General features: G+C 42.1%; 1 protein-coding gene and 1 long non-coding RNA gene across 16 annotated transcripts in view; one reads left to right on the forward strand and one right to left on the reverse strand.

Moving 5' to 3' along the window:
• LOC113458789 (uncharacterized) overlaps window positions 1-26472 on the forward strand; it is a 117126-nt gene that overhangs the window by 82035 nt on the left and 8619 nt on the right. Inside the window, exon 2 of the long non-coding RNA XR_003379361.2 lies at window positions 17521-17634. This is a non-coding gene — a long non-coding RNA (uncharacterized LOC113458789). The remainder of the gene's footprint in view (window positions 1-17520; window positions 17635-26472) is intronic.
• Window positions 23354-26472, reverse strand: part of SEMA6D (semaphorin 6D) — a 244535-nt gene continuing 241416 nt past the window's right edge. For all 15 annotated transcript variants that reach the window (XM_074549336.1, XM_074549337.1, XM_074549335.1 and 12 more), the window contains one exon: window positions 23354-26083. In XM_074549336.1, coding sequence (XP_074405437.1) covers window positions 24780-26083 — 1304 coding nt within the window. In that variant the 3' untranslated portion in view covers window positions 23354-24779. The remainder of the gene's footprint in view (window positions 26084-26472) is intronic.

A 26472-nucleotide genomic window follows, 5' to 3' on the forward strand; every position in this document is an offset into this window, starting at 1 on the left:
TCACAAGAGAGCTATTCTGCCTTGACAGCCCTGAAAAGAGGACTAATGCCTACTGCTGATTGCCAGGGTTTTCTGACAGCAAAGCAAAGCACTTTTTAAAGACAATGACTTGTTTACTTTTCACTGAAACTTGCATTGAAGATATTTCATAACAGAATTTGAGCAAATTTACCAGATGTTTCATCCTACTGTGCTTTTCTGGCAGGTGTACAAGACATAATGCTGACTAAGGCTAATAAATCAGGCTGCCTATGAAAGTCTTGGGGAAGGAATACAATATATATGCCTGAAACACTGGAAGATCTTACCCCATTGATCCTTGGGAATTCCTGATGTTTCCTGTGCTTTTCTTAGACACTGATCTCAGATACAGGAGGGGAAGGGGGTCCTGTTCTGTACTTGCAGCCTATGGTGAGACATGGCTTTGTCTAACAGCACTTCTTGTACTGGCATTGGAGATCACAGACATAAAAATGATTAATATATTTCTAGAGTCAGGCAATTATCTCTCCAGCTGGGAGAGAATGGGAAATAGGAGTTTAAGGTACATTCAGACTGGCTGTGACCCAGCGAAGTACTGTATTGCTCTACAAAATAATATTCCTTTCCTCATTTGTATCTTTCTCTCTCACTGCCTCACACCCTGTCCTTTTGCTTTGTTCAGTTTCTACTAATCTCTTTGCTTCCTTGCTGCCTTATCCTGCTGAGCTCTGCTGGTTCCCTTGGAATCAGGAAATAAAGCCACCCATAGAAGATTTTCTTCTTTGGGGACTTGCATTGCATGTGCTTACCACACAAAGCTGTTTTAACTCCCCCTCTCTCACAGAACCCGATTCAGTTTACTGACCACTGTCTGCGCAAGTTTGGGGCATTCAGTCTACTCTTGCTTTCTTTTCTATAGGCTTGCTTTTATTTCCTCTTACTGCACTTCTGCCAGCTCTCTAGATATTCACCTCCTTGTTTCTCTCCCTACATATCCAGAAAAAGCAGATGAAGTTTCCACACCATCTCCCAAGCAGAGGAAGTAGTACAGGAAATGCTATTTGTGTTTTTCTGACTGCAGTAGGAAAACATATATCGAACTCTTCACTGAAACCCACAGAAGCAATACTTGTGCTAGTGATACCTGGTTCACTAGGGTGTAAGAGGCTTTGGGTGACAGCACAGCATCGTGTCATTCTATCCTTGCTTGGAGTGATTTAATTAACATGCCCCTCAAATCCATCTGCTGCTGAAGGTTGTGCTAGCTGCAGTCTTGCAGTCGTGCTGCTCCTCCTGCACGGTCATTTTTGAGGATTCTCCCTCACACCAGGGTGAGAGTGGTACCAGGCAACCCCTCTTTTAATATGGGAGATGTGAAATCATGATACTCAAGAAAAGTATTCATTAAATAAAAGCATGGTCAGATATGTACCCACAATAAACAGATTACCTTTGAGTAAAGTTTGTCCATCTGAGTAGCAGAGTCAGGGAAAAGAAGCTGCATTTTTAAATCAAAATCATATAATTTAAAAATGTTCTGTTATTCTGTGTGTTGCTTTTATCTGAAAATTGCAGGCATTTGTGATTATATGTCATTTTATGTTCACGCAGCTGTTTTAATTCTTTTGAATAGGAATAGGTCACAGAAATTTGCCACATGGCAGTAATGGCAGCCATCTCATTCAGCATGTTACAGAAGAATGGAGAGACAGGGAGTGCTATGGCAAATTGACACACTTAGAAAAATGCTGTAAAGCCATTCCAGTCTGTTTTTAATGCTGTGTCACGACAGCCTATGCTCAATGAATTGTAGGATTTTCAAGTTATCTGTCTGTGCAAGATGAAGGGCTGAGCTGGCTGTGCAAGGATTAAACCTGTGCCTCTTTTGGCAGTAGGTATTCCTTGGCCTCTGCAGCAACTTGAGGGTTAAGGGGCTGGAAAAGGCAACACTGACTATCTTCCAGCTCCTCAGGTCTTAAAACCATCAATACCCGAAGTTATTGTGATATTCAGCCTGTGTCTGCTGAGTGAGTCTGCACAGTTTGGGCACCACTCCAGCTGCAGCTGCTCTTTAAAGTTGAAAAAAAAATGCTTGGAAGGTGTTTGGGTTTGGTTTTTTTTTTTTTTTTTTTTAAAGTATTATTTTCTCAACTTTGAGAATAATTTGGTGTTGTGTCTCTTCCCCTTACCCCTTCCTTCAGCAGCAGTTTCAGTTTAGCTTGTGTCCCACCACTCATACTCTCACTGCAGCCTTAAAGGAGCACAGACCAAACCTCAGCAATTTTCAGCAAGGCCACAGAGTCGTTGGAAAGGTTCCCACTGCCTTCTTCAGTGAGCTCTAAAAGGCAGACTCCAGCACTTCCAGTGCTGCTGTAAATAATGTCTAGAAGGGGCCGGGTAAGGAATAGGGGGTACACACAGCCTCGCTTCCAGCTCAGCTTTCATTTCCTTTGTCTCTTTTAAGAGAAACAAGGGAGCTAATTTCATGTAACTTGGCACATCATCTGATTGCTGGGCCTTTAGGGGTATGTTTGAGGCTGTCTCTCCCACCCACAGGATTTCAGGCTCCAGGTTTTACTTGGAGGAGCCAGAGAGGCCTCTCGAGTGCCTGGCGGGGAGAGCGCAAAGTGTTAACTGCAGAAGCAGCACTGGAAACAAGGGCAATTTTCTGGCTTTGATCTGTCGCTTGGCAGTTCCAGGAGACAGGCTTGTCTGGGGCTATCTCTGCAGCAGAGTTTGGAGGTGGCTGAGAAGGCTCTGCCTGGGGGATCAAAGTGCACCAGAGAGCAAGGGAGCACAATATTCTCTGAAGCAGGAGCTGCAGAATATAAATGCATTGTTGCTCTCTGCTGGGAAGCCAGCAGGGAGGATGAGCCTCCCTGTTGTCCCTCTTTCTGTGGATTTTTCAGCAGGTTAAATTGCATTTGGTTGTTAAGGACTGTGAGTACTGAGAACAAGTGCTGCATCTCCAGCTCAAAGGAAGGCAGTGTTGTTAGGGTGGGGTTAGTAGCCAGATGAAGTGGAAGATGTTAAGTTATTGATAACTTAATGTATCATTCCCTTAATTCAACAGAAGGTGACAAGGAGATGAATTAAATATGGAAAACAGACATGAAAGAACTCAAAGAATGTCTGTGTTCTTGTTCAACTCTAAGGTACAGAATGCATGATTTCATGCAAATCAGACTTCATTTATTTTCTCTTTTGCTTCTTCAGTTAAATATGAAATGAGAGCAAGAGTTTTTTTTCCAGCATCCCATACCTAGTAAATTCATTCTGGGAATGGAGGAAATAGAGTGAATATGATTCTGGACAATGACATTGCCAATGATCCAAAAATATTTGCACTGGGTGACCTGCATAGTCTCTTGAATATAAATGAGCCACAAGGGAAAATTTCTATTAAGAGCAAATGCAGTAGCTAAAAGGGTGATATAACTGAATTAGAAATATGCAGAAGGATTAAAGCTTGCTGGGTTGTACACAGGATTAAGTGAATTGACACACATGGAGAAAATAATTTCAATAATTAACAGGTTTTTGTTCTTCAGGAATTTTTCTGGGAAACACAGTCATAATTGTCATACTATACACAGTAAGTTACTACTGTAGTATAGAAAGATGGAACATATCCATGTGGTAAAGGGTGACTCGTAATCATATTGTTATGTGAGACAGTAAAAAACAGACGTGTGAAACAAAATTAAACTTAGCATGTTCAAATGGGTCTGTTACCATGTGTAACATACAATCTGGGACACCTTCAAAATGAGAGACTGCTCACTGGGTTATCACACAGCACGTTGTCCTTCAGGTTGGCCCTCGTTTACCAGTAATTGACTGAAACACATGCAGGGCAGAGAATGTTGCTGAGGTCATGCAGAAAGGACCTGAATTTCTTGGTTATCTTTCCTCTGAAACCCTCTATGCTGTTCCTTTACACAATAATCCTGATGAAACTGGGCCAAACAAAAGCAGTAGCTGGTGATCCTGTTGGGATGTAGGTGGTTGTGGCCATTACTGCTCTTCACTTCACCTGCAGTCTAATATCTGCCTAAGCCACGAGCACTCCTCTCAAAGTCAGTCAACCTGGGCCATCACAAAGGCTTACAGGGATGGAGTTTAAAAGCCAGGAAGCTGGACCAGGCAGATTGGTGAGGGCTTGTCTGTCTTCTCACAGTTTCAGGCTTCTTGTATTGTTAGTGCTTGGTACTTTACTGTCAGTCAAACTGGTTAGGATTAATGTGCGTTGAAGGTTACACCTCTGTTTTTATAGCCTTACAGCTTTCCAAGGCACTCTCTGCCACTGAATGTTTTCATGCATGGTCTACAGCAAGTGTCACTCACCTCTTCATTGGCCCCTTTGAGTTCTTCATTGAAGCCAAGTGATTGAATCTTTCTAACTTACTGGGACAAGGAGTAGATCTTATTTCCCTTTGTACCATGACACAGTGTTTGCTTTTAGTAAATAATAACAGTGACAACTTGATCATTAATGGGCTGTTAGGTGTGCCTTATAAGACCAAAGCTGTACAAATTATGTTTAGTACATATGCTTAATCTTCCTATGTGGCACTTGAAGTTGTTAACCAACATGTAATCTCTGGTGTTGCAGCACCTGTGAGGAAGACATTTTCTTGCTGAACATTTTAAACAGCAAGAGTTTCAATACCAACAATTCAGGTAAAGCATCCTTTCCAATAGCAGTAAGTATAAAAGAGTGCCCTGAAACTGTTGTGACCTGCCTGTTTTGCATGGCTTGAAGGATTGGCAAAGTGTTTATTTGAATTGATAGTAATTAAAAAATGCTCCTTGACAAAACAACTGTTATTCGCATGATTAAGAAAACCACTAATTGGGGGGGGGGGGGGGGGGTGAACAGCAGTCAAACAAAAGCTGTTTGACTCCAGCCCTGCAGTTGATGCCAAAACATTGATGGGCAATATACAACTTTTAGTCACTGCATACAGGACTCTGGAGGAATGAAGGAAGGCTCTGATCCAGCATTGCCCAGTGCCTTCTTTGAGGCCATTGCAGTGGTGTGCAGAGAGGGTGGTTTGCTGGTTAGGGTGTCCTTGGTAGTACAGGTCCTTTCTGGTGAAAGAAAATGTTTATGATAGTGAGTAAGGACTTGATGTGGGCTTAGTTTTACAGTCTGTTTGCTTTAGTAAAACCTGAGGAATTGATCCTAAAAGTGCTAAAGGACAAAGGTAGAATGTTGTGCTAATGATCTTGCAGGATATGGCAGCAGTGCTCTGCTGTATAATTTTTTTCCCCTTCCTTCATGTGCCTCCAAATAGAACCTGAAATAATTGTCTGTTGTGAATAGTATATTGTATCCTCTATTGCCTCCCAACAGCAGTCACTTGGGCTACAGGGGGCTGTTTAGGGTGTTTAAAACGGAAGTTGGGTTTTTTGTTGCTCTTGTCATCTATGCAGGGATTTGGATTTAATGCTAGAAATGTGTTTAGCACAGACAGCGGGGCTGCAAGGCACTGTGCCTCTGGGGAGTTCTTTGCACAGTTTTGTCCTGGGTAGTATCCCACAGAGATGAGTTTTACTGTCATAGCCAAAGGAAAGTGTGAACCTGCTGGAGGAACACTGTTGGAAATTGCAGTTCTCAAATTGCAGAGAGGATGATCTTGAGCAGTTCTGTTGCTACGTTGGAGGGCATCAGGAATGGTCAACAAATGGCCTTGACCTATGGTGCCAATGCCTGCTGTATGTCAGCCTTGAATAATGGTAACTGAAACTCAAATCACTTGAGTTGTAAATTAATTATAAACTATACTGCTGAAAGCAGAGTAGGAAACACTTTTCTTTATGTGAAAGGTGAATCAAATGCTGGTTGGTTGCAACAGAGCAGGAGCCCAGGTGAGTGCCTGAAAGCTCAAAAAACTGTACAGAAGATGGCTGTGTCACTCTGAGTGTTGAAGCCCTGCTGAAGATTCCTGCAGCTTCATCCAGGATCTATGCTCCAATAAGGGATGGAGCTTCAAATGTGCATATCTGTGCTCTGGCAGTTTGGTGTATGGGGCTTTGGATCCCCTTCTGACATGTGCAGCCCTTTTCTGAATTTCGAGCACTGTGCCTAGATGGGCTTCTTGGGATGACACAGATGCAATTTATGAATAATTAATGGAATTTCAAAAATTCTGATTGTGCTGTCTGGGGAAATAGACTAACTACAGTTTGCTCCATTTAAAAACAGAAAGAAGTTTTTATGGTAAAACCCCAAACCATATTTGCATATTCCTGTGCTCTGCTATCTCACATCTCTTGCTCCCTGTCAATAAACAAGATCTTTCAGTAGGTTGCTCAGTAAGAAAGTGTTCCACATTATTTTCTGCAGAGGTTTCTGTTGAAGTGGGCTGGCTGTAAAGAAGCAGCAACTCCTTTACATTCAGTAACCATACCATTTTCTCTATCAGCATGGAGCATTTGACTCATGTGCCCTAGAAAATAACTCTTCACTCCCACTATGTGCTCATATACTGAGCTGAGATCTAAACCTGACCTTCAGTTCTGGGATGCAAACTCATGATCAAAGTCCCTGGATGCAGGAGGTCAGTGTTCCAGCATCCTTACTCTCTGGGGTGAGAGTCCACTATTTAAAGAGTAGTGTTGCGAATTCAAAACAGGTTAATGCTTTCCAAGGTCTAGTGAAGTTACAAAAACACACTACAAAAGAGCTTGTCTGCTTTAAATAAAAGCTTATTATAGAGCTCAATCTTGTTTCTATTAAGGTCAATAAGGGGATCGTGCTTCTAAATTTCACCCAGTCCAAGTTGGAGGCTTTTATAAGGGGGGAAAAAACTTCATGTGAAAAATTGAGATGCTTGTTTTCCAGCAAAAGCTGTAGTACCATTTGTACAGTAATGTGATGCAAGGATACTCTTCAGGGAGCCTTTTTCATAAAAATACAGAAATGGTGGTTCTGTCTACAGCCTTCTCTCCCACACAGCACCTTGGACTGTGCTGAGTACTGGGCCTCATGAAGCAGAAGGTGAACCCTCCACAGGATTTTACATTCCCCATGGCTGAGGGACTGAGTTTTCATTGCAGTTAACAGCAGAGGGGACAAGTAATAGATTAAGTCAGATCTGGGGCTGTGAATGTGTAGCAAAGTTTTGTGTGATTTAATTCTCTTAATTTGATACTCTCAGAATGTGCACAATCCAGAGGTGATTTGGTTGTAAAGCTTGCAAATCGGCTCACCTCCTCCTGTAATTATCAGACAGTCTTCTGATCTATCAGCATGCATAAACTGGGTATTTGTATGTACACAGGCATCCACAAAGCATAAAACTTTTGAGAATTTTGGCTCCATTTATTAGTAACTTTTTGTTTCATGATTCTTGCTCTGAGTTTCTTGTTTGTTATTCCCTATTTTCCATACTGGAAACAGCTAGTAAAGGAGAAGTGTCTCGTAGCTTTTGGTATTCAGGGAGAGATTGTGATGAGGAGGCTGGGATTTCAGATTTCTGCAGAAATCTACCTCTGAAACCCATTTCTGACAGTGCCTCACTGTCACATGGCAGCACCCTTGGCTGCAGTGAGCTCCACTCATCCAGAGTGCCCTGACTCGTGAGTAATTTTTGTGTTCTCCTTAGCTACCTAGGGATTTGTTCAGTGCTGAGGAGCATATATTGAATGTATCCTGTTAGCCATATGGCTTCTCCACTGATTTTCATGGTGGCCCTCTGTTAGATCTCTTGTTGCTGTGGAAAAACTCAGTGCCTCGGAGTTTTGATTCAGGGATCATAAAGACCTAATGTCAATTTCCATGAAGGAGAGAGCAGCAAATGATTCCTGGCTGCATTTTGCCTTTCTTTTGCAGTGTATGAAGACAGGGAAGTTTATAAGCTTATTGTTATTTCAAATTACTTGGTTTGTTCTGCATAACATTTTTTATGGGTATTTCACAACATTTTTGGACATTCTCAGAAACAGAAACTAATATCAGGGTATGACCAAGTAAAGAAAATGCTTGTTCCCAAGTTCCTTTCTGTAGAAATTAATGAAGTATTTTATGGGGAATGAATTCTGAATGTGTTAATTTGCTGATTATCACCAGAGATTAACAGAGAAGTGTCAAGTGCAGTAATCCCAAGACAACAAGGAGAGATGGAGAACTCAGCCAGTGCTGTTTTTCTCAGCTCTCTTCAGGCATTGACTTGACTTGTCTGATCAGTAGTCCTGGTAAATCCAGAGGGACTGTGTACTCATGTCCCATGGTTCCTCTGAGCACACATGCACAGCAATATTCCTGCCCTAGGTGCCTCTTAAAATGTTAGGTGTTACCTTCAGAAGATTGTTTTCCTCCCACATAATCTCAGCTTTACCAAGGTTGGATCTCCTTCAAAGAGAGCAGCCTTCACAGTCCTAACAGGCTTTCATCCATGTGGCTTCTCGCTTTCCCCCTCCTCCTTCTGCTTTAGCTTTCTCTTGTTCACCTCTCTGCTCTGCAGCTTACTTGGATGTCTTGCTGCCTTGGGAGCTCAAGACCAAGGATTCTTTCAAGCCTTCTGTCCTAGCATGTAGCTGAATGCATTCAAAGACTCCCAAATGTGACTTGCTGTCAGTGTATTGCATGAGATGGGCTGAGGGCTGTACCTAAGCCACTTTCAACTCTCTCATAGTTCTCCCCATCCCTACTGGCCAAGGAAACCATACATCCTTTTCCTGGTAAGAAAAGAGCTCAAAGACTTACCCTGTGGTTTCCTTCCTACCATTAAATAGATCCATCTCTATACATCTAATACAATTTTCTTTTGCAGCTAGTCAACTCTCCTGATTGTGCTCTTTGCTGATCTGGTGGTTATTTTTGTTGCCTCTGTGGAGAGCTGCTCTCAGCACACCCAGAGCCAACGTTCCTGACAGGCAGCACAATCCTGGAGTGCCTTGGCAGGCTGCCTGCGTCTGTCCTGCAGGCCCTGGGGGGACTCTCACACATTTTGCCGCTTACTTTCCTCTTTCCTAGAGATCTAACACAATTTTGCAAGTAGTCACTTGGAGCCATATTTCCCTTTGCCCTGGAATATTTTTTATTTATTTTTAGTAAACGTTTGTCAGTATTTCTAACATTGTGCCTCCAGCAACGTGGCCTGGACTGGAGCCACACAGCAGTCTGACAACCTGTTAGGCGAGTCTCCTATCAATTAGGCTGCAGCTGTCATTGGATCTATTCTCAGCCTCCTTGGTACGTGTTTGCAAATAACAGGGGCTGCTGTTTTGCAGCTCTTGATTTTTTTTTTTCTCCACAGCCAGTCAAGAACATTTTGTCCCTAGAATTCCTTCTGTCTCCTTTGTTTTTGCTTTCTAATCATCCTCATTTTATTCTCCTAAGAATATATGCTTATCGAGGATATTATTGTAAGTAAAGTGTCCTCACTCTCTTTTATGTAATGCACAAAACAAGGAAAATGTCCCCCAAAGATACAAAAAAAGGAATATCTTACCCAAGGCTATACCTTGATCCTTTAAACATTTTCAGACTTTCTCCAAAGCATCCAGACTTCTTTTCTACCTGTGGGGATCTGCCATTTTGAAAGCCCATATTGCATGGAAGCTCTCCATGGGGGCTGCCTTGTTTCTGCTGATGTCTGAACTTTGAGGTGATAGTGTGCTTTATTATCAGGTTTTCCTCAGCTGGAGATAGAGTCCCTGACAATGTACAATCTGTTAGAATTTCTTCTTATACCTTCTGCAATTTACAGGTTTCTCTTCTAAAATATAATGAAGATGGCTCTGTAATTTTTTTTCCAGATGTTACACACTGCATGCTGGTACTTGATGCTAATTTTTCATCCAGCAATCTGTGGAGTACAGCCCAGTTTGTATTAGATAGAGGAGCCAGGCTTAGGTGTATAGTTTCTTCTGTTTTGCTTCCATGGGAAATGGGAAATCAGAATTAGGTTGATCAAGGAAGGCAAATGCACTCAGGGCATTTCGTCCTTGGGTTAATTGAAAGACAAATTTTGATATAATTTTTTTCATAAGCCCAGCTCCATTTTTGCACAAACTCAGTAAAAACTGTTCCTCCTTCCTCCCAATCCAGAGGTCCTAACAACAGATCTCCAGCCAGCTTGCAGCTCTGGAGGCAGAACCAGCCCATCATAGGCAGACTGAAACAGTTGAGTTTAGATCAACTCATGCTTAATTGGCTGAAGCCCCTGTGCCTGCCTGGTGGGAAGCTAAGGACAAAAGGGGCTTTTTTTCTATCCCCACAAAATAGCACACAATAATGCAAGAGCCTTCCCTGTAATCAGTTATGTGTGCTCTGCAAGAATATCCACAAGGAGCCCACTCAGTGCTGTGGCTCTCCATTCAGAGCCATCTTGAAGCTCTTTTGTATAAAATTGTTCCATGCTGGCTGGGTGGCCCTGTGAAGCTCGTAGGTGTTTACACAGCCCTGCCTGGCAATGCTGTGCCCAGGACAGGAAGGCTTCACCAGGATCCCAGCTGCTTTGGGGCTAGTGCATCAAGGCTTGGGGCAGCTGGCTCCTTGAAGGGAGCCTGCAGAGCTCTGGGCAGCCACTCTGTAACGAGGAAGAGGGGCTTCTCTGGGGAAAATTGGGGAAGCCAGAGCACACAGAAGGGCTATGCAGGGCACTGCTGGATTGTCTAGGTGCATTGGCACCTCAGAAACACCTGAGAGCTTTTATGATCCTCTTCCTAGGAAGGGTGGCTCTAAATCCTTTAGGAAGCCTCTATTTAGACTAGGATCTAGGCTCCAAATTCAGGTGTTTCATGAAATACTTGTTGGAGATAGATTCTGATGAGCAGTGCAGACCTCTGGGCAATCTCTAGCTGAGATATTTAAGGTTTCTCAAGTACTTATAATGAAGAATGCATTTCATATGTATATAGCATTCCACATTTTTCCTGCTCAGCCACTGAGCTTTCAACTCCTTGAAAGTGTAAGCATAGTTAGAACAAACTGCCATCCTGCAGACAAAGCTTACTTGGCAAGAAGATGTAGTTTATGCAGTATTTATGTTCTCCTGGTAAACAAAGACAAGTAAAATGCTATACTTGTTAACACCAACTCAAAGGGAAAGCAAATGATGGCACTTGCTGTAATCATGTTCAATGTTCTGAAGGTGTCTCTGTTTTTCACCTTTATTCTAAGCTCTTGTTTATAATTTGCTGCTTTTTTTTTTTCCTTCTGTTTTAATAGTGTGTGACTGCTTCTGAGAATGCAGCCTACGACTTTGTTTCCAGACTATATTTAAGGAGAAGGGTTCTCTCTGGATTTTACAGTGATAATATTGAGTGCAGCAGGAACATTGGTTAAATAAGCAGGAGAGGCCAGAGCTGACTGCTTTGGTGTTCATTTCGTTGTCAGCTGCCATTGGAATAGTGTTCAGATTAACGTGATTACTCTTTGCAGTGGCTGCAAGTTCACAGACCAACTGTGCACTTGTATCAAAGTCATTAGAATGATTTTAGTCCAGGTTTCCTACCAGAATTATTTATATAAAATGCAGTTGTAATTCTATACTGGCCATTTACACGTGAGGATTTCTATTTCAGGAAGCTTTGGAAATAGCCAGGATCTTCAACTGCACCCTTTCCAAAAGATACAAGATCCTTTTAACATTTAATGATGACTGAGAAGGTGCTTAAAAATAACTTAGAAGCACAAAGCACATTAGTGTGGTCCCACCAGTTATAGGACCAGACTAACAGTTAAATTTTGGATTCTGTTGGCTTTTTTTGTCCTTTCTTGCTTCATGACCTGAGGTGAATTGCCTGGTTTTCCTTGACAAATGAGCTTAATACTTATCTGTTGTCTATATTTACGTTATTAAATTTAGGAGGCGATAGGATCTGAATTCATCCTCTCTAAGGAAAGAACTGTAAAACTCTGTGGTTGTCAGGTAGTATAAAATATATCCTTCTACTTGACTGCACATGGTATTATCTGCTGTATAATTTGCTGGATATCAAGTCCATTTCACATGCACAAGGTCCCTGGTTAATGATGGTATAAGTTCTTTTGGGAGGGATTATGCTTAGGTATAGATGTGTAAAATAGTGAATATAATGACAAGCTAATCTTGACTGTATCATTTATGCTTTGCTAAAATTGATACAATATAGGTAATCAATTAGTCCCATTCTCCTGCGTGCTGCTAAATGGAACATGAACAGCTCATAATGGGCAGCAGTAAACAGACATTTGTATGTACACAGGTACCCTGTGCAGTGAAAGGGGCATGCAGGAGACAAGGTACTGAACAAAACAGCCTGCATAATACCAGGCTTTCATTTAAAGGAAGAAAAATGTTGCTGAAAGCTGCAAGATTATTAGCATTACTATGCATGAGCAGCAGTCAAAAAAGGTGTTACTAGAGGAAGAGAGACATTATTCAAGTGTCTAAGAAGATGGACCATCATCAGCAGTGGAGAGAGAAAAGCTTCCAAAGGAATAGCATAGCATTTCAAACATTAAATTATAAGGGGACTGAGGCTTTAAAAGGTATGTTGGAGTTTCTGCATTATTTATAATTTGAGATTGCCTTTCCCCCAGATGCTCAAGTTTTGTTCCATTCATACAGAACAGAAAAGTCCTTCTCATACTTCTCAGCTTCTGGACAGTGAAGCAGCTCTAAGCTTTAGGATGTAATTTACTCTAAGAAGACACTGATTACCTGCAGTGCTGCATTGGGCTGAAGCTGCTTCTTGGGAGGGTTGGGAAGTGAGGAAAGTTTGACTGCCATTACTCTGGAGCTTGGGAACAGAGGGCTTGAAATTCTGTATTATTTTGTATTTTTATTGCATCCATGCCTATGAGCTCCAGGCACTGACAGGATTTCACAGAGCTGGGTCCTGTCCTTTCCCCAACACAATTTAAGGTCTTGTGGACACCTTTTTTGAACCTAGTGCACAGCTGCACTGACAGTGCAATCACTTAGAGTACAGAAGCTCACACTAGAAAAAAAAAAAAACTGCAAAAATATAACTTGTATCAGTTGCCTGAGCAAAAGAAGCTGTATTGGCAAAAATAAAGTTTTTTCCCCCCTTTTGCTCATATTATATCTGTGTCTACATTAGGGCTTTTGCTGGCATAGCTGAAAAAAATCACAGCTAGCTGACAGGGATATGCTGACAATTTTTTAAAATGGATGATGGATCAGTGTGTGTTTCTGTATGTGGGGAAGGGGGAGGGGTGAACCCAATTTAAAATAGAAGTTTCTAAAATTGGTTTGCACATATACCCTTTAAATGGCAAGTACTACTACCCTTGCCAATAGCTTCCTGCTTCCTGGCCCTCCTGTCCTCACCCAGCTCAGACTCCAGTCCTGTATTCCCCTTCCCTTGCACCTTGTCTGCTCCACAGCCTGGTGTGCCGAGCTGGGGACTCTTGTGTGCTGTCCTCAGCTCTCCTGCCCTGGCATCCTCCCACCTCCTCTGGTGCCTCTGCCCCCACCTGCACTGAGGCTCCAGCCCAACACCTCTGCCGCCACCAGCTGCCCTTGCTCCCTGAAGTGGGAGTTTTTGCCTTCCTCCCAAGGCCTCTGTTGGGTTTGAGGGCTCAGGCTTTGCATGCAAACAGAAGTGCTCCATACACACTGTGCCATTGCAAAATGCTTCATTTCCTTCAGCCAAGCTGCATATTAAGTCAGAGAGCACACAGATTTCAGTTTCTAACATGAAGACTTTCCAGAACATCTGGAGAATATCTTTAGGAAAAGATGGAGCTATGGTAAGCTCCCAGGACTAGAGGCACGAATGTTGGTTATGTTGCTGCTTCTCCTGACTAGACAATTACTATGTTTGTGTTGTTCCCTCACTCAGGTTGGTTGGTCCAAATGACATAAAAAGGTGCTTTATCTACTAGCTCCTGGGGAAGGAATTGATCCCATGAGGTCTTTCCATGTCATCTCTGGACAAAAGTTGCTGCTTTGGTGCCTCAGATTCTCTATGTAAAAAAAATGAGACTTCACAGTCATGGGGTATGAACCCTAATTTTATCAAAGTAGAGTGAGGTCCTGTGATGGTTGAGTCTGAAAGTGCAGGGAGCAGGAATTAGCTGTTTCTCAGATGATTAATACTCCTTTGGAAGCACAATTTTGTGAAAATAGGTTGCTAAATAGGCTTCAGATGGTGTGAGAGAGCGAGGGGTGAAAGGCAAGCATGCTCCTGAGCAGACAGCAGCCTGGGAAAACAGGTTCTTGAACCACTCACATGTGAGGATTTATAGCCAGCACCCCCAGAGTCCTTACTGATGGTTATTGAAGGTAATTCATAGGTTATGCACCTGGAAATGAAGCATATGTAATAATTTTTTTAAAAGAGCAGTGAGAGGACTTGTTTTAATTTTTTTTTTCTGAACAGGAAACTTTAAGCATTTAAATAGCTTTTAAGTAAGTACCCAAGCCCATTGGTATAAATTATTTGTTCAGAGTTTAAACTGACATTTCATAAGTATGTTAATTGATACCCCACTAACTTGCTATAGGTATCTTCCTAAGTGCCAATTATCTGCCTCAACATTCCCCACAATTTAAGTTTGTTAGTAAGAAGCTAATTATACTAGTTTATTGCTGATGGAATTACATGAAGAGTAGATTTCACTCTTACATACTTATTAGACCTCAGTAAGTGATCCTTAGCAGTCTGTTGCTATTCAATTAGCAAGTAATAACTTACTTAATGAATCTAATTGAAATGCTTATTTCAGTCAGGCACCTCATATAAAGCGCTTTACTTTGAGCACTTTCCTGAGTGCTAGTTGTGTTTACTTAACAAGAACTAAATGGGGCCACTGAGAAGAACGCAAGACTGTGATGAGAACTGAACCAGTGTTAGTAAATTCCTGCCAAACATGACTAGAAGCATCTGCCAGGTGATTTCTGTTTTACTGAAGTATCACAGGAATAAACCAAGACTTCTGTGTCTCTGAGGATTTCAATCCACGCAGAGGATTCTGCGGCATGAAATTCTGGGAACGCATCCTCCTGCAGTGGATGTAAACACGCTGGCTGCTCTGCTGGGAGCTGCACAGCTCAGCTCTGCTGCTCTGCATGGATGCTGTGATTGAGTCCTTGTTCCAGTTCAACTCTCTTAAAAACTCACTCCTTCTCCCTGGGAGCCTGCACGTTTGGCTTGAGATCGATAGAAGTATGATGATGGGTACATTTAATGATCTAAAGCTATTGGTATAATTACAGCCCAAAAGGGGACACAACTGAAGGGTTTTATACTGTTCAATGTCCTTCAGTGAGACTGACACTAAATCATGGTAAATTTAATCTTAGCTCACAAGCATGACCTGCACTGAACTGTTGTGAGTGACCGCTCCTGGGGTGAGCAATACCCAGCTCCTGTGTAGAGACAGGTCCCTAACAGCAGTGACAAGGGGGTGTGTGCAGGGTGTTGGGCTGCACACACCGTGCCTGGTGAGCTGTTAGGTGGGAGGGCTGAATTCAACTGGGATTTTACAGTCTAGGAAAGGATAACCTGCTGTGCTCATTTATGGCATAGTAAGAGCCAACAATGGTTGGCTTCTGAAGCTGTTTTCTGCTTTAAGATTAAAAGTGTGCTTTCTTCTGTAATGAGGATTTAACAGACAAAAATTGTGTTTACGGATAAATGCCAGGATATCTTCCCAAGCACTGCTAACAAATTATGCCATTTGGCAATATTAGTGTATGGGCAGTAACCTTTTCTCAAGAATTTTTAGCAGATAGATTTAGTGTCAAAAAAACCCATAAAAGCTGAAATATCTTCTCCAGTATATCAGGTTTGTTACCAACCTTTTAATGTATGCCTTCTACTCATTGAATTGAAAGACCTTATTGATCTCTTTGCAGCTGAACTGATTATTGGGGTAAGAGAGAGACTTCGTGAAAGAAGGCAAGAGAAATTATTCATTTAACATATTCTCATTTTAGTAAACTTCCATTTAACCTCCAGGGTTAATTAAAAAAAATTGCTGGTTGGCTGGCATAAATTTATTAAATCAGACAGAAACTGGGTTCAGGCTAGTACATTTAATGTCAACGTTTGTAATAATCTTAGGGGGAAAAGAATTCACATAGACTTATTAGTATTCCAGAATTGCTTTCTTTTAAAACAACAACCATAACAGCAGAAAAACTCAGTGAGGACAGTAACCCCCAAAATGGAAACAGATTCTGTAACCCTGGATAAGTAGAGAAATTCTTTAAAAAGGGACTTCGTAAGTTTGTGGTTATTGGTTGGAATTCTGTTGGCATCAGGAGGCATTAGCTAGTCAGTGTCTGTAGGGCTGGGATTAGGGGATTTGGTGTGTTGTCCAGTGATGCCATGGGTCTTCCCCATGTCTACAGGGTGAATGTTACACATCAGAGCTGGCGACTTTGGTAATGTCTGAGCAGAGAGCAAGGATTAAATAGGCCTAACAGCTGAGGGGATTTTCAAAGGCATGAGTGGCATTTAGACATGGATCCTCTGCTGGTTTCTGTCAGTTTTCCAGATTTGCTTTCAGACCCCTGGTTTGGGTCTGTTGTCCCACTGCTCTCCCTGACTTTGTTATGGACAAGCTACTTATGGGTGTTTGATGGAGTTCTGGGGAAATTTTCGTAGAGACAAATGTTACATTTGTGACAACCTGAGTTACACTGATGAGAGGGAGGAGCCCATGCTAGATAGGAAGGACTTAATAGGGAAGCATCCTGGAGAAGGTTCTGCCTTGTCATTCATGCTGTGACAAGCTTGGGGGTGAGACTGGGACATAACAAAGGTGCAGTCTCCCATTTTGAAGCTGAGCTTCTCTGATCCTGACTCCACTTTGCAGAGGGAAGTGGGGCTGGAGTATCCTACAAAGCAGCTGTTCAGGAGAGAAGCCATCATTGGAAGGACTTGGTGAAAAAACAAACAACTACTTAAATAGTGAAGTGCAGCTTCAGTACAGGTTAGTTATTGTTCTGTGCAAAGCAAGTTAGACTATATTTCAGAGAACACAAGGAGGAGTGTAAAGGCTCCAGTACTGGGTTTAGATAGAAACTGCTGATTGTTGGCTGGGTGGCATTTGTGCAAGATTGTATTAGAAGCCAACATCATAAAGCTGTCCATTCTGTCAGCCAGTTTCAGGGCAAACATTTTCTCCTTCCTCCTGCCATCAAGGTGAGATGACAGGTTTCTAAATGGTTTTCATATGAAATGTGACAAAAAGTATGTTTTTGACAACTGATCTTGCTTTGTGTCCTATGTGATATTCTGTTCCTCTTGGTCTAGAATACCTTTTGTAGTTGGAGACTTTTGAGACGTATCCCCTCCCTCAGAGTATCGGGAGCAATTCTACCTGGAGTTTGATTCCTGTAGAAGAGCAAATCCAGTCTTTTACCCAGTACTACAGTTTCACTGAAGCAGCAGGGACTGGCAAGGAATGCTTGTAATATGGAACATATCATGTATAGTAAAATGTCATTTTCAAGTACTTTCTGAACTGTCGTCCCAGTAATGAAGCAGCTCTGAAATATCACATGACTTTCTCAGTGTGTTGCACTCTGTCTAACCTTGCCTTTGATCGTGATGTCATTTCAGATGAAAGGCTCGCACGGAGAACCGTACGCTGTGCATTAGGAGCAGCAGAGATCCTCTGGGATCTGAACAGAGAAGGACTGTTTGAGATGTGCACTCTATGCTTGTCAAAGAGAAGTAAGTGCTGCAATAAAAAGAGTAGCTGGATATCTAAACTCCCCTCAGTCTGGGTAGAAGGAAGACTTCACCTGTCTGCTAGAAGACCCACCTAATCTGAAAGTTCTTTTAGGAAGGATTTTAAGCATGAATAATCATTTTTACTGTCACTCAGTCCAGGGTCCTAGCTCAGGTCAGTGATTTCCTGAATGCTTGAGTGGCTCCAGGTGGCCCTGCTTAAGCAGGGGGGCTTGAAACAGACGATCTTAGGTCCAATTCAACCTCAATCATTCTGCAATTTTGTGATTTTGATATTTAGATGTGCCTGACTTACCAGAAGAAGTGAAACAAACTCAAGACACCTTGTTCTGCTTCTGTTAGCAGCAGAAGTGCCCTCCCAGCAGTCTCAATGAGTTCTCTGGGTACCTTCACCTGGCTTTTCTCTTGTGCCTGGGAGCTCAGCATTTGACACCTTATGCCCCAGTTGAGTCCAATATTTTATGGGATTTGCTAGTGAATTTAAAAGCAGACTTGCAGCCACACACACTGAGGTCCAGGGATGGCAAGAGAACTCCACACACAAAATGTCAGCTGGCCCAAGCAAGCCTGTTCAGTTCCCATGATGGCACCTGCTGGAAAACTCTCCAATGAGCAGAAAAAGCAGGTGATTCCAACAGAGACATTTTTCTTACCCTGAAGCCTTGATCCCTATCAAACACTTGTGGCCAGAGATGATGTGGGGGGCTGCAAATGCTTTCCTGCAGATGTGCCTCCCATTTTCCTTTGGCCTTGCTCACACCTCTTTAACATTTGCTGGGGACAGCTGAGTGAGGGCAAAGGCCTGGCCCATGCAGCTCTGCCATCTCCCTGGGTGGAGGCAGGATGTCACCCCAGCAGCAGTGACAGACACTGAATGTCAGAGCTGCATGCACAAGCTTTCACAGAAATCAATTCTCACACGCCACATTAATATTGGAAGTGCTTCTCTCTCACCTAATTGTTGGCCAGGCACGATAACCTGTGACTGATGGCCATTCATAGTTATACAGCACAGCCTGATCATAAAAATTTGCCATTAGTCTCTAACAAAAAAAACATCTCAGGCTGTTAATTGACCAGCATGTATTCCTGAGGAAATCAGAGTAATCACATGGATATTCAGTGCACAGAAAAGGAAGGTGCAGCTAGTTTAAGCATTGCTTTTATGATTCATCTGCTCTGATCTGCTTCTGATTATTTTTTCCTCATGTGAGGCCAGTATTGTAAATCAAAGAATTTAGAAGTAACCATGTGCTTGAAGTGACCCAAATTAAAAGCCAGTTGCCACCTTTCTTCTCTTACTAGGCAGCTGTCCATTTCTGTGTAGGAACAGACATATGTTAGAGGCTGTCAGTACTGCTGCAGAAGCAAACCACTGAGCTCATGGACTGCCTCTGCCAATGGCTAAGGTCAGCTACTGGAAAAATTTACAAACCAGCTATTAGAGCCAGGTATGATCCTGCAGAAGGGCCTCCACTGAGAACTGGTATTCTTTGCTCATTTTTGTGCAGTTCAGTAAGTCTCTGCCCTGGAAAACAGCTTCTCATTCTCAAAACAAGGACAGCAAGATGTGTGCAGGTCAGTTTGGGGGTAGGGATTTATTTTTTTGACCATTAAGGTTTTCTGTCATAAAATTCCTTTTATGTTGACAAATGGGGATCATTCCTGAAAATAGTCAGGACAGCTTGTCTATGTGGTAGATTTTCTTCTCCTCCCCTACCCTTAAAGCATTACAGGAGCTTAAGCAACACTTCTGTCTGACATGGAGGGCAAAGACACCAGTCTGATAGGAAGGATGCAGTGCCACCATTGCAGACCAAGGAATTCTCAATCCTTACCTAAACATGGGGACTCTCTGACACCTCTGCTCTGGTCAGCAGCCTTCTCTGAAGGACACAGGCTGGGATCTAGTTACAATTTTAATGAGAAGAGCTCAGAAAAGTTATTAGTGACTGTAGGAGAAAAGTAAGTGAGGAGACCATAAATCAGGCCCTCAGATGAATTCAGAATGCACTAATAAAATCAGAACTTCCAATAAATTTTGTTTCAGGCAGAGTGGAAACAGTTTCTCAGTGGAGAGTTTGGGACAGATTATAATTTCAGGTGTGTGTCAGGCCAATGCAATATGCCAGTGAAAATGTTTGCAAGCAGGCAGCAATGGCTGGACCAGAGTCAGGCCCTCACACCAGCTGAACTTTAGCAGGGTTGAATAAAAAGGTGAGAATCTCTACTTCTCTAAGCAAAGCTGAATCTAATTAAATATTTAATGTGTGGTTTTTTTCTCCCAAATCCTTTGCTTTCTTGCTCTTTCATACTGTGATGTGATGACATTTGAACAACAAATGCAGTCTTGGCATGTTGGTCTCCTGGTAGTACTTTTTATATGAAAAGCTTGCACATCCCAGCTGAAGTCCAGATGCTGCATTTATGAGGTATTTTGTCGTGATCAATTTTTTAAAAATATTTTTCCATGCCATGAAATTAATAGGCACCTGGGGAAATACCAACCAACTCTTCCCTACTCCTGCAAATACTAACCTTTCCCAGATGGGAAGGTATTTCTCTTTCCCTTTATTTACCTGCAAGATGTCCTTGCTAGTGCTCAGAATCACAGAGAGAGAAGGAAGCATTAGAAGAAAACAGTACAGAACACACCAACTGCACTAAACCCACTGCATTCTGAGGAGCCATTTACTGCATAAACCCTGCATAATCTTCCCAGGGTCACAGAGTGAGTCATTAGCAAGACAGCACTAAGACAGAGGCATCCTGATTTTTCTAACTACTGTGATTACTTTAAGACCCCAATTTAAAAGGCCATAGGTTTGTTCTGGCAGTGCAGTCATAGAGATAACTGCTCACAGCTTTACAAATTGGTTTTCTTGCAATCATCTCACTAGCACGGTCCTGCAGCCCTTTGGTGTTTTGCCTGTGTTCTGTTCAAAACTATTTTTTTCTACAAAACCCGAAGCAAGCCAGAGCTGAGCAGGAGCCTCTCCTCTTCCGGCCCGTGTCCACAGCCGCCCTGCCCCACATCCCTCAGTGCTGGGACCTCCCCTTGCTGGGGTGACCCCAGGCACAACAAGCACCCTTCATGTGCTCCTTTATCACCTGTGGCTTTGGATTGTTCCTCAAGAGAGACCTTAGGATACTTAAAACCAACTGGCTCACCCAGGAAAGCATTGAAGGAGAAAAAATCTTTTCTTGCTAAACTTTTCCTCAGTGCTGAAGTTCCTTTTCAGAATGGGGCTGCTGTAGGTGGCTGCTTTGGTATTGTCATTGGATACAAGCCATCTCTGTTAGTGAAGGGAGAGTTTTCTTGTACGTATTTTTCTAACAAATTCTAAATATTTATTTTCAGGTATTTAAAAATAAAAATAAAAATAAATAAATAAAACATGGTATTTGCATGCACCATGTAACCCAACAGAGCATGCTGGGAGATGATGGTCTGGCTGCACCCATCCAGCCAGCACAGCACTGGTTAAGGGAAGGCTGGTTCAAATACAGACCAAACCATGGAACCCCAGAAAATGGTCACTTGACATATTTTAGATAAAATAGAGACATTTTCTGAACAAAAATTATCCCAGGATTTGTGCTGCAGATGCACTAAAACAGCTATTTGTAATTTTCTCATGATGACCTTTAATGCCTGGCTGAAGATGACTCAGGCAGGTACAGCCCCTCCAGAGGGAAAGCCTTTAGTCGCACTGCTGACACTGGTGCCAAAGGCATAGCTGATTTTAAAGTGGGAAAGCAGCATGTTGTGAGAGCTGTGTGTGTTTGATGCTTCATTTCATATAAGAAGACATCCAATGAAGAAAACCCCATGCTAATATAAAAAAGAATTTTTTTCTGTGGTACTAGAAAATATATATTGAGCCATTATAGCTTTGGAACTTTTTAAGCACCATATTTCTTTTTCCTTCTGAATTTTGGTAAGATACAACTAGGTGCTGTTATAGTGTTATAACATGCACAACAATTTCAAATGATTAATACCTTGACAGCATAATCTTGTAAAAAAATCGTTTTTATCCACTATCTAAAATTAACTTTTAATTAAAAGAATGTTATATTTGTTTTCTGATACTAAATTACCTTGATTATTTTAAAATTCTGTGGGATGTTGGCACATACTAAATATACAGCATCTATTTTTCTGTTGGGCTTTAACTGTCTGCCTGAAATGTGAGTTTTAATTATTAAGCATTAATAAGTATTTAGGAATGTCCTGCTATGTGAGTTAGCAATTAATTTGGCCAGGAATTAGCTCTGTCTTTGGTAATCTACATTGTAGAAGGAACACACTACCTCCTTTCTGAACTGTATATATTTGCACAAAATTGGTATTTTTTTGACCTTAATAAGAAAGGTTTGCAGGAACTAGAGCCCAGCTGGAACCTGGATGGAGCCCCAGGGATCAACTTCAGTGCATGGTGTTGGTGTTGTGTGGGCAGCCCTGACTCTGTACTGAGCTCTGCCACCACATGCTGGTTACTCTGATTTTTGTATTTACCTCAGGGGGCCAAAGGTCACTGACAGCCCCTGACTCTGCCCCAGGGACACAGCGCTCAGAGGAGCTGAAGAGGACACACAGGACCCTGGTGTGTCACCCCAGCCTTTGCAAGTCCTGCAGCCAGGCAGCGGCTGCGCCCTCCTTGCAGAGCTGCTGCAGGCAAACACAGATTTCCCCCTCAGTAATCCCACAGCACATCTGCACCAATAATGAAATTGCACACTCAGTACATGGGAATATTTTATTTTGACTTTACATGCGGTGTTAAAAACCCAAAGAACGTATTATTTACACATCCACAATACAAGTTTACAAGATATCTATACATGTTAAAGTACTCTATAGTAATAGAGCAGCTTCATTTAAGGGTTACTTTTTTTATGCCGTACCATTAAAAAAGATACAATCTGCGTTTACCTTTGCACAAATGGATAAAGCATCTTTTATTATTAAATTAACAGAATAAGGACTAGGTTGAATGTTAGAAATTTCAACATAAATACTGAGAGAACTCACATTACCATCTACAAGGCAGCACAATGTTACAGGAGGTTATCAGGGTTCACATACATTTATCTTCCGGGTCACACAAGTCTGTATTAATATTTGTAAAGTGAATTCGGATCAGTTTGTGTCTTCTGACAACTGAGTACATTTTAATAGTTATTAATCTGTAGTGTTTTAGTTGCAAGACAGAAGTGTTCAGGAAGAAAGATCATTGATTTTTGGATCCAGAGGTCTAAGGAAAGAAATGTCCCTTACAGCCTTACAAGAAAAAAATGACTACTTCTATCCTTTATTCTTTGTTCTGTAACAGAGATCCAGTTTTTAGTGACTAACCTTTTCTCCCCTTTGAACACATAATATAAATCTCCACCGTCTCTGAAACCCGGTGCAGTTATTTGTCCCACTAATTCATGAATATTCCTCTGCCATGGTTATTTCTATAGTTATGTTCAATAAACAATGTGGTAGTGTGTAGTTTGCAAGCTAAAATAGCCATCTGTGTTGAACATCAGCTGCAAGTGGATACTGTAAACCCTACTAAATAGCTTACACAACTTTAGCAGGTGTTCCATTACCCTAGAAACCTCATTTGATTTCACATTATAACTGTTTGATCCTTCAGAGAGCTGGAGTGGAATGTTTATCATGGTAAGGTGATTTAATGCTGCTGTCTTCTTGGATTGTAGGCTGCCTTTAGTTACCATTAATTATTCTTGTGTTTTATCTTTTTTTTTTTGGGTGCTGTTGAGAGGTTTTACAACTGGCACTCAGGAGATATGTGCTATAGTGAGAACACTTGACAGATTTAATTTTTTTTTTAGTACTTTTATCATTTGCATGAATAAGGCACAAAATGCACAGATTCAGGTAAACTCACACATAATATTTACAGAATATTGTCATTACCTGCATGACTTTGGAAAAAAACAAACATTACTTTACACAACAAAAACAAATTGATTGCACTACTGTTGAGTTTTCACAGACTGCTTCTGCCAGGCCAATTAATGTTTCTCCTTTTTTATTGACAAGAGTCTATCAGCGTGTAGGGCGTTATTAAATGCAACAAAAACGTGACCTTCTCCAGTTACACCGGCGTTTGCCAAGTGAACTGACAATTAGCTGCCCTCAGTGAGAAGTACAGGGGCTCGAGTTCACAGTGGCCAGGTATTGGATGGAGGCACTGTGGAAACACAGCAAAACTCCCCCATTCCAGCCCAAAACACTGGATTTGAAATGCACAGCTCTGAATCAATAGCAGCATAACAGAGTTATGAAGAATTAACCATATCTGCACTCTTTGACTGGGTGGCTCTTTGATCCAGGCGTTCCCCTCGGAAGGCTGTCAGAGATGCGCAGTTCATCCGTAGCTGGCTCCAGCTGAGCCCAGCGGGCTGCAGAAGGCAGAGTCATCTGTTTGTTCAGTCATGCTCAATGTAAACAATTCCATAGCATAAGAGATGCAATGGGAATCTAAGTACATCCTAGTGTGTACAGTACACACACACATCCACACACACGCACAGCTTTATCTGTGGCAAAAACAAAATGCCACACACATGGAGAGAAAAAAATAATGCTACAGTTGGGCCAGAGACTTAATTCCAGCAAATTGATTATTAACCCAGCTATTCATTGAGACATTACCATTTTCTGACATTTGTGCAAGAGGCAAGGTGAATGCATACATAGTAAAATGTTCACATTTAATGGGAATGACCACACTTAATGGCAGTCTAAAATGGAACCCATTTTTCAAGTATTTGCTTACTGATTTTTTCCCAACAACTGTTGTTTAGCTATTTAGAACAGTAACGTAGCCCCCACCCCATTGTGCTACATGTCTCCTTAGCTCCAAACAAAAGAAATGTAATGACCAGCACTTTCCTTTGTTTTTTTTGTGTTTGCTTGTAGCAAGTACATGAAGTCTTGCTACAGCTACATGTGGCAAGACACAGATGTTGCTCAAGTAAAGACAGTTTCTTTGGCCACTTTGTTCTCCTTACTAACAAGCAAGTCTCTGCCTTATGTGTCTACCACAACATCATTTCAGAACCTGTACAGTTCAGTGCCACACTCATTTCAGCACAGACATGTCCTAGTAGCTGTATTTGTTCAGTGGTCTGACTGGTGTCGTCTGAGGGACGAATGAGGGTTTTGGTGGCACGTCAGGTTTTAGGGAGGGTGTCCTCTTTACTCCTGTGCGAGGCAGGGTGCCATTGCTCGTGTAGCTGCTTTGCCTGGACAAGGAAGGCTGGAGGTGAACGCTGACAGGCGTCCCTTGCATGTAGTCCATCTTAGTGCCTGCTGTGGGAGCCATGTACCCCCCACGATTAATACTTGGCTGTCTGGATAACAAAACACCATTTGGTGAGTTCAAGTTTTTAGGAAGGGCAGATATTGAGTGCCTCTGTGAAGAATTTTTGTGATAACCCCTCTGCCTTTCCAAAGAGGTCATTGGTACTCCAGGAGTGGTGGGAACATCCACTCGTTTTGTGGGACTGTTTCTTGGCAGAGTCGATGGAGGAGAGTATAAAGATGCCTCCCTGTTGGGAACCTTAGGTGGGATCTCAGACATATTGCCCATTGGATCCAGCATTAAAGTCTGGTGGGCCACTTGAATATCTCCCATAATTGCTTTGGGATTATTAGTAGTTTCATTTAAGTGTTTCAGAAAATCATTCAGGGTGTTCCTGGAATCAACAGATCTCCTGTGGTCTCTTTTGCTGGATGATTTTGTAAGTGGATGATCAATATGTTGCATCTTTTTGTCTGCCTTGTGTGCATTAGAATTTGAGAAAGACGTGTTGTAGTCATGGGTAGCATTGGGAAGAACAATAGCACTGGGAATATGTCCATGACTTAGAGGAGAGTGGGGTGGAGGACTAGAAGGAAAAAACTGAGGGCTTTTCAGGGGAGTTTCCTTTCGTGAAGCGTTGAGGTTACCGTGCGCTTTGTCCGACTGACTCTTCATAGCCTGCAGAGTCTTTTGTTGGAGAACTGGAGTAGATTCAGGAGTTGGAAGTGCAGCTAATTCTGGAGGCTGTCCCCTGTGGTCCATCATCATGGACTTGGTATCGCCGTTTGGAGGCAACTCCTTCCTGCTGGTCAGCAGGTTTGTGTACAGTTTGGGTGAATCAATGTTCTGCTGATACTCCTTGACAGGGCTGTCAAACAGTCCATTCAGTTTGGCAAAGCTCCCGCTGGAGTCAGTGCAGGACTGAGCCGATTCCGCATCTTTGTGTATTTTCCTGGATTTCCGCACAAATATATCCCGGTAACAGTAAACGGCCACTCCCGCAATAAAGGCTCCCAGGACAAACGCAGCAAAGACACAAGTGATTAGGACATTCATATGCACCATTTGGTTGGACTCTCCTGATTGTACTTCCCACCTCACACCTGCAAAAGACAGGCAGGATATCATAAATCCACAGCTATTTCATACTGACACATTTCAGAAGAAGGCACCCTTCCTCATGGAAGTGTCTGTTAAGTGTTTTTAAGTGCTCTGGATGTGGTGTTGCTGTAACTCAGTAGGATCCTGCAATCTACTCCACTGGTGAATGCAAATAATTTTATAAAAATTATAAAATGACTGTGTGTGCACTGACAAGGCTAAACGAAGACTGTCCATTTTCTCTGTAATGAGGAATGCCTGTTGCAGTTTCTCTCCTTATATTGTTTTGTTTAGCCTGTCCCCAAATTTCCTTTAAGGCTCAAAAATAGGGGCCTTATGTTATTAACATTAATGATTTCTGCTGGAAAATTGAGGTTAGAAGGTCCTACTG

The sequence above is a fragment of the Zonotrichia albicollis genome, chromosome 11 (genome assembly GCF_047830755.1).
Source record: "Zonotrichia albicollis isolate bZonAlb1 chromosome 11, bZonAlb1.hap1, whole genome shotgun sequence".
Taxonomy (NCBI): domain Eukaryota; kingdom Metazoa; phylum Chordata; class Aves; order Passeriformes; family Passerellidae; genus Zonotrichia; species Zonotrichia albicollis.